The sequence below is a fragment of the Poecilia latipinna genome, unplaced genomic scaffold (assembly GCF_001443285.1).
Source record: "Poecilia latipinna isolate Pla-1442-1.1 unplaced genomic scaffold, P_latipinna-1.0 Scaffold4173, whole genome shotgun sequence".
Lineage (NCBI taxonomy): Eukaryota > Metazoa > Chordata > Actinopteri > Cyprinodontiformes > Poeciliidae > Poecilia > Poecilia latipinna.
The window spans coordinates 35,721-44,130 of record NW_015116789.1 but is presented as its reverse complement, the minus strand read 5'-3'; the positions used below and the strand labels follow the sequence as shown (position 1 = coordinate 44,130).

Genomic DNA, 8,410 nt, shown 5'->3' with positions numbered 1-8,410 from the left:
CCCAGACCCCCCCCCCTGTCTTTCCCACAACCAACAGTTTGGAAAAATTTCAGTTTTTTTTTTTTTTTTTTTTTTTTTTGTAAACGGTTGCTTTTCTTTTATTGCACTGATTATTTTCGCTACATGTACTTTTCATGATCAATCAAACAGTTAACGCTTTTCCCCTTTCTTCACTTTCACTCCCCCATCCTCATTATGGTTATTGTTTGGACGTTGGTGGAATTTCGATGTGCGACCTTTGGCTTGCTAGTGAGAATTAAACATGTTTTGTCGTGACCTTTTGTCTGCAGCAACTTTTATTCCTCTGGCAAGAACCCCGACTTTACAAATCTTCAGAAAAGTTATCTTTCCTCCAAAATCAGATCATCTACATCAATGCAAATCTAATGGTTTGGTTGGTTTCTTTATACTGAGTAAATAGTGTGTTCATTTGTTTCTTCAGATATACCTTTCCTTGCAAAGTACTACGTAATACCTCTTGAACTTTTATGTGTTTTATCGCAGAAAAACAACAACCCTCAGTGTGTTGTGTGGGACAAAAGTATGAAAAGCACCTCGGCCTCATGTCCTTTGTAGTATGTCTCTACAATTTATAATATAATAAACTTATATCTCAACTATGCTGTTGTAACTCTCACTGTGGTTAAGCATGTGACACTGCTGCATACTTAATATGAGAGTATGCATATTAAATGCTCATCCAGGAGCTGAAAGCTGCAAATAAGTGACTCAGCGCAGTCTGCTGTTTTGCTTAGATAGAAAACCTTTTCAATCATTATAAATAATCAACTGAACTTGACTTCATTATTTTGTTGTTTACATTTTCTGATACTGGTTTGAACAGTGCTCTGTGACATTAAGAGCTTCTTTACACAAACTTCTCAGACTTTCATTTAAAGAAAATGTCAAACTGTGCACTATTTTCCTACAGCAACACATAAAGTCATAATTTACATGGATGTTTGCAGTTGTAACTTGACAGAATGTAAAAATGTTTTAGAGGTGTTCTTATTTCTTTCAGATCAAGTTTAAACAGACTTGACAAAAAGTTTGAAGTAGGTGCGATCTTCTTGTGATATTTTGCTAATGCTAAATAATTTTACTCTATTTAGGAAAAAAAACAATACACTTATGGTGTTTGCTAGATTTTCTGTGACTCAGAGAAGCAGTGGTGGTTTTGTCAAGATTAGGATTCTCTGCAGCAGCTGTAAATTGGGGGATGGGAATTGTCACCTTGTACTGATAGGTCGGATCGAGCTTGTTCCAGGGCTCAGGGTTGTTCTTTTTGTCCCAGAAGCTGCAAATGTGGGATGATTCACAGAAAGAGAAGACGGGAGAACAAAATATAAATGTAAGAGGAAATAAAAGAATGGGTGCAGAATAACTAAGGGCAGAATTACAAGATGTCAAATAATGTAACAAATAAGGAAAAAGAAAACAAAGGAGAAGAATGGCGGAGGCAAAACGAGACTCGTAAACTGAAGGGAGACAAAAGTCAGGAGAGGAGAAAGTGATTATGAGATGAAGTCAGCCCAGTGAATTGGCAGTCCTTTCCCTGTTCATTAACCAAAGTCTAGATTTCGCAGCACTCCAGAGCGACAGTCCATTCCTCCACTTCCCCCTCCAGCAGCACATTACGGTGCCAAAGCACAAACAAATGGGGATGGCAGAAGGAGCGCGTCTGTCCCCCTGTGTGTCCATTACAACAAACACTGGGCAGCCTGAGAGGGAGGCAGCCACTGACCACAGCACTCATCACCAGCTGGTGATGAGGTCAGGCTTTATGGCTGACCCTCAGAACAAGAGGTTCTGTGTGGCCTGAAATGGGACGTGATCTATCTACATTTACTCTACGTGAGTGGTCACAGAGTTCGCTGCAATTGGTGTGGCTCTGGCACACAAAATTCAATGTTTTTTTTTTTTTTTTTTTGTATTTTTACTACTTGCTTATCATTCCATTTTAAAAAGATAATTCAGGATTTATTTTTTTTTAGAAGAGAATCTGTTTGAAGGATCATACGTATTTAATGTCTTAACCCGAGGAGATAAATAACTATGAGATGAAATTACTACAGTAACACTATACAAAAAAAAAAAACATCACAGTTGTTTATGCAAATTGAAAATTTGTAAATCTTTAAACTACTTTGATCATTACAGTGAACAGGTGATACACAGTAGAGGTTTATTGTTTGCAGTGGAGGCAGTAAACCCGGTGCCACCAAATAAAACACTTCAGTGTTTTCAGACACATCTGTTGTATGTGCAAGGTTTTTTTTTTTATTTTAACTTTATTTTTATCTTAGTGTAATATGGTGATCCTGCTAAATTTGCTATGCAAAAAACTAGTTGCTATATAAACTGTTTTGTCTTATCGGTATCTTGTAAATGGATGGCACTTGGCAAAAATCTAAACACTTACTTTTAAAATTCAGACACTAATTGTTGCTTTTTTTGTTTAACTTCCGTTTTCTTGCAGCTAAAAACATCTGAAGTTCTTTTGATTCATTGACGTCACCTGCAACCTCTGCAGGTGCAGGTGATGTTGATGCGTACTTAATATGCGGCAGATGTTTTAAACACCATGCACATCTAGTATAAAAAAAAAAGTCAGGGCAGTTCCAAAAGCTTCACTTTTTGTTATGTTTTAGAAGAAGAATGTGATATATCAACCTCTTCGTGTTGAACTCGTAGCCTAATAAAAATTATCATATTTCCAGCCATTTATTTTGAATCTTGCATGTGTTGACATTTGACAGCAACACAATTAGAAACATGGACACAATCACATTTGAAAGCCTCACTGTGTTCATCATGGTGTAAAAAGAGGGAAAATGAGAAAAGATGATCAAACTTCTTCCTCAAAAAACATAATCCATGCTACTGGACTGCAAGGAAGACGTTTGTGTAATCTGTCTACTGCCAGATGGGGGAGACAAAATTTCTGCTTAGTCTAAGCGGCTCTTTGTGGATTATGAGCTCAGCTTTGGGTGTGTTTTGCTGAAGAGGCTTTTAGTTCACTTCCTTTAATGACTGCGTAACATTTGGACCTAGATTCTGCCAACATTAGCAGAATCTATCCTTCCATTTTATTTTAGGTAAATTTAAATCCTGTGTTGTTAGTTACTTCGTAATCCCTAAGCGGAACATTACCACCACCCCCATGCTTTTGAGTTGGCAACTTTGCTAATCTATTTTTATTTTATTTTTTATTTTTTTTTACACAGCATGTGTTTGATAATGGTGCATGGCCAAAGAGCTCCATATTGCTCCTCTGACCTACCCAGATGTTGTTGTGCACACTTCACTTGCTTTTATGAGAAAGTCGGTCAGCTTTCCCTCTTGTGATTATTTTATGTTGATTGTCTGCGTCAGTGCTGCAGGGAGGAGCAGTGCCGGCTAAATTCTCAACCAGTAGCTTTACAGTTATAAGCAAGGAGCAAAACAATATTACAAATTCATGATTTGGCGTCTTAACACAAGTACACCAACCTTCAACATTTATAGGCACCTGTGGTGAAGTACTTTAAAATGTAAAATGAAATAAAAATCATACTAAATTCACGTTTTTAATGTAGCAGCATAAAGCAATTTGTATACTTTTTTCTATAAAGCCACACTGCCAGTGCATAAAAAATATATTAAATTTGTTTTGTTTTTTTGTTTTTTTTGGTCCAAATTACAGATGACACACTTGAAACTCATGTCAGTACTTACAGAGTAGACCTGACGCACATTTTCAAATGTTTTCTAAGAATTTAAGTAATCCAGGACTTCCTTTTCCTGGCGATATAAATAATGTGATTCTGAGACCTACTTCTCTCAGCCCCTCTTTGAGAAGGAAAAGAATATAAAACATGCTAATCAAGTTACGAAGATCTTTTGAGCTCATTGTGCGAGCTACTTGTCACTGCACCGTCGGTGAAAATGTTGCTAAAGGGTTAATAGACGAGGGATGTTGTGATGACTTCCTGAAGGCAGAGTTTCAGAAAGACCAGTTTCTCAAGAGATACAGGTCCAATTTCAAGGTGTTTAGTAACTAGTCAAATTTCTTTTAAGTCATATTTGATACAAATAGCATTTTTACAACAACTAAAGTTAACATAGTTTCTTCACTGTGCTATAAAATGACACTATGTGGCTGGAAAACACATAATACTGCCCCATCAAAGTTTGTGGTCGTTTGGAGACAAACTGCAGCAGAAGTAAATTCACTACACCAGGCAGCCTTACGTGACATGGGGCCCTCTTGCCAGACGGATCAGGTAGAGCGTGGCACCTGAGATGCCCAGAGTCATGAAGAAAAACTGAGGGATTAACTGAAGACAGGAGAGAAAGGACGAATTAGTCTCAGACCACTATGATAAATGTCATAAGAACAGTGCATCCCATCACTCCATTGACTATATGAACATGCATTTGTGTGGAACCCATACACACACACAGACAGGCACACACACACACACACACGCATACAGGTAGTTATTATCATTCTTCTTTCACCTCTCTCTGCCCTTTTGCATATGCATGAAGCTCAGGCCATGTGTGAGGTTGCTCACTGTCAGCATGGGTTGAAAAGGCAAGGACACTAAAGAAGCAAGAACCATCATCTGCACGTGTGTGCGTGTATGTGTGTGTGTGTGTTTGCAGCAGATTTTCTTCCTATAACACTATACCTGTCAGATTGAGCAAAACACACACTTTCACACAAACTCGGTGAATTTAGACACATACTGTGGGCAAGTGTGTGTGCAGAGGTTCTGACTGGTGACTCAGACAGGAATTAAAATAAAAAAGCATGTTAAGGGGACAGGAGGATTATGTGATTTGTCATCTTAAACACCTAAGCTTAGGTGAGAGAAACCTTAAACCGCGCCGCATCTATTTGTCGACACTTAACTGCCTTATGTTTCTTGCTTGCTTTTGCCGTGCACAAATCAGAGGGAGAGCCACACCGCTGGCCAACATCTGTTTGCGGCACACACAGATCTAGTCAAGCTGTAGAGAGCTGACAGTTTGATCAGGTTGAACTGAAGGATGTCTCTACTCAGCTGCATCCAGACATCTGTCCTCCGCTAAATGCAATGCCACTCGTCTAGTTGTTGATTAGAAGGATGTCTAATGATAAAACTTTAATTCTTAACAACACTGAAACTTCTGGTGGATACAGCAGCATTCCCTCAGGTACACAGAACCACACAGGACTGCTGGAGGAAACGCTACTCCCAGAAAAGAAGGAACATGCTACAATAACCTTTACTTTATAATCACAAGAATGAGGGAAATTATTTCAGAGTGTTCCCTTAATACCAATGTGTTTAAAGTTATATGTATACAAATCTTTTCATGAATAAATCCAACGTTTTACTGTTCGGCTTAACCCATTTCACAGTGTTACCTCTACTCCTATTCAAAGATTAAACATTTCCCTTAGCCCCATGTTCATAACTGTGAAGGCTACAGGTTAAAATACACTATATTACCAAATGATATCACTTGTATGCCTCCACACACAGATAAGCTTGAGTAATATCCCCTGTTAATCCATAGGGTTTAGCATGATGTTGGCCCAACCTTTTCCACTAAAACAGCTTACACTCTTCTGGGAATTTCTTCCACAAGGTTTAGAAATGTTTATGGGAATGTTTGACCATTCTTCCAGAAGAGCATTTATGAGGTCAGACACTAGTATCAGACAAGAAGGCCTGGATCTCTAATACATCCCTGAGGTGTTCTGCTGGGTTGAGGTTAGGACTCTGTGCAGGCCAGTCAATTTCTTTCACAACAAACTTGCTCATTTATGTGTTTCTGGACCTCGACTTTTGTACTGGTGGTCAGTCATGATGGAACAGGAAGAGGCTATCTCCCATGCTGAACATTTAACATAACATAACTTAATTTACTAATTGAAACACATAATACAGGTTAACCCAGAATGATGCTTTTCAGCCTTTATTTCTGTTATTTATGATGATTTTTCACTTACAGCCGTTAAAGACATTTAACTCCTTGGATCATCAGGGCAACACAATTTTTATGTTCTCGAAAAGTACTTTTAATCAGACAAATGAACATTATGAAATGCTAACTATGTCAACATATTTTAGCTCTAAGTTGATTTTTAGAAAGTAATTTAAGAAACCCATTGTAAGCTTGATTTATCCACTTCAAAACAAGTTCGGAAGCATTTTTGAAATCCATCCATCATTAGTTTGTCAATACCCATCATCCATCTCTAAATTCATTCATCACCATTATGACTCCTGCAGCACACTTGTTGTTAAGTTGAGCGTTTACCTTTCATACGCAACACTTATTACTACTTTGCAACATCAGTCAACTGGCTTGTATTTGCTCTCCTGCATACATGTGCTGCTGCCTTTTGCTGCCGTTTGCTTTATAGATTGTCTTGATCGCACATTCTCTGTCTGCCCATCTGCCCTTTTGCCCGTCCACATGTCATCCATCCATCAGTTTGTCCACTGATTTATCATCTGTAATCCATTTGTCTGTCCATAAGCCATTCATCTCCTCACAGTTCAAGCTATTCAAGATTCCATGTTTAAACACCTCTCTCACTGAAACTATCTGCAGAAAATTAAAAGACAATTTCTTATTATCATATTACAGAGTTTAAGATGATAAATCTGAAACTACCACTTACAAAAGTGTTTTATTTTAACATTAAAACCCTACTTTTAGTGCAAAGCATCTCTACAGACTCTATGACCTTGGAAATTGGTTCATAGAGCACACACACACACACACACACACGCACACACACACACACACACACACACACACACACACACACACAGTGTGCTGAGTGCAGAAGCATCAGCTCTGTCATCGCCAGAGTAAACACAAGCAGCAAACACACACACACACATACACACAGAGAAGCAGGTCACCTTTGATCTGACACATACACACAAACAGGGAGCAAATAATGAAGACATGCTCGTGTGTAGAAAGTCATCTACTGCATGGTTCTGATATCTTCACACTGAGCCACAAACTGAGAGGTTCACCTTTCACCATCCAGCCTGACCAATATAGGAAGTGTTTTATACTCGCAGGGGTTCGATACTGTTGCTGCCCTTATTACTTTTCTGGTGCACTGCCAAGCCAGCCCTGTCAGTCCATGAATTTGGGTCACCCTCAGTATAGCTCTGAGGCAACAGAGGGGAAAAAAAAAAAAAAAAACAAGCGCACACAGCTTGTGTCTTCCTTTCTTCTTTTTATTTATTAAGATAGTAAAGCAAATTAAGAAGCCAGGGAAATTATGTGCTGTCACAGTGCTGGTTTCAAACATTTTAATGTTATTTAGGAACTCACACTCAAAGGTCTTTTAAGTTTCCAGAGCATCTGGAGCTTTCAGAAGAGTTCACCCCTTTTCTGTGTTGGGTTTGTTGTAATTGGTAAAAAAAAATAAAAAATCTCATTAATAGGTGTTGTCATGGCAAAAAAAAAAAAAAAAAAATTTACTTTTGCCAACCCCCCTAGTTCATACTGTTTGTACTTTTCTTTGTCATGTTTGCATTATATTGTAATATATTTCAAACATTATATGTGAAGCATTAATACCTTTGTTGCATATTATTTTTCTAAAAAAAAAATGTTTCCAAGTAAATAAAAGAAACTGTTTTGTGCATAAAAATTATGCATCCAGTCCATACTACTTGTCTATACTGCTTGTATTTATCCTACAGTTTTCAAAATGGAAAAATCCTTACAATTCTGTCTAGTCTCATGTCTCAGAAAAAATTAAGGTTCAACAAATAACGTGTAATCCAACCTACCCCTGGATGTTTCTTCGCGTGCTGAATCATGTCCTTAATCATCTTTATTATTCCTCTGAAAATGTGTCCTCCTTAATAAAAGCCAAACCACATAAAACGAGGAACCAGCTGTTAGTCACTAACTGATGACCGTATCCATGTGAGATAATGTCTCTGTGCGGATTTATTGAAATAGTTTTTTGTTGGCTGACGTACAGTTTGTCCCCCAGAGCAGTGAGACCTGTTGCCAGTCTCCCTGCCGTCCTGCCTCCCTCTCGTATAAGAGAGAGGGTCAGAGGCGACGGGGAGACAGAGGCAGAGACATAAGTCCTAATCCTCATAATCACATCTGTTCGAGTCACTATGTTTCTACTGCAGCTGTATGTTTCGAGTGCTCTGTGTCCTAAACTTTTTCTGTTTTTTTGCAATTTGGTAATGAAACAAGAGTGCAGAACAGTTTGTTATTGTTAACCAGTCACTGTTTGTATGTATTGGTCCTGCTTAAAACTTTCAAATCATCCCTCTGGAGATGCAAGAAAGTTTTTTTTTTTTGTTTTTTTTGCAGTGCATCATGTCATCTCTAAGGAGGAGTTATACCAACAGCCAGCATGTCCCTAGGGTCCAGACCT

General features: G+C 38.3%; 1 protein-coding gene across 1 annotated transcript; it reads right to left on the bottom strand.

The window, feature by feature from the left end:
• Positions 1 to 83: 83 nt before the first annotated feature.
• On the bottom strand, positions 84 to 8,060 carry LOC106942301 (cytochrome c oxidase subunit NDUFA4-like). The gene is made up of 3 exons (XM_015025548.1): positions 7,803 to 8,060; positions 4,234 to 4,319; positions 84 to 1,297 (listed from the first exon to the last, which is right to left on the bottom strand). The coding sequence occupies exons 1-3, from the start codon at positions 7,842 to 7,844 to the stop codon at positions 1,105 to 1,107; spliced, it is 321 nt and encodes a 106-aa protein (XP_014881034.1). The 5' UTR covers positions 7,845 to 8,060; the 3' UTR covers positions 84 to 1,104.
• Positions 8,061 to 8,410: the final 350 nt, after the last annotated feature.

Excerpts from the sequence above, each read along its gene's own strand:
- LOC106942301 (XM_015025548.1), bottom strand. The coding sequence starts at position 7,844 with ATGATTAAGGACATGATTCAGCACGCGAAGAAACATCCAGGG. Across the intron at positions 4,320-7,802 it reads ACGCGAAGAAACATCCAGGG|TTAATCCCTCAGTTTTTCTT; the intron begins GTAGGTTGGATT and ends TCCTGTCTTCAG. Across the intron at positions 1,298-4,233 it reads GCAAGAGGGCCCCATGTCAC|CTTCTGGGACAAAAAGAACA; the intron begins GTAAGGCTGCCT and ends CCACATTTGCAG.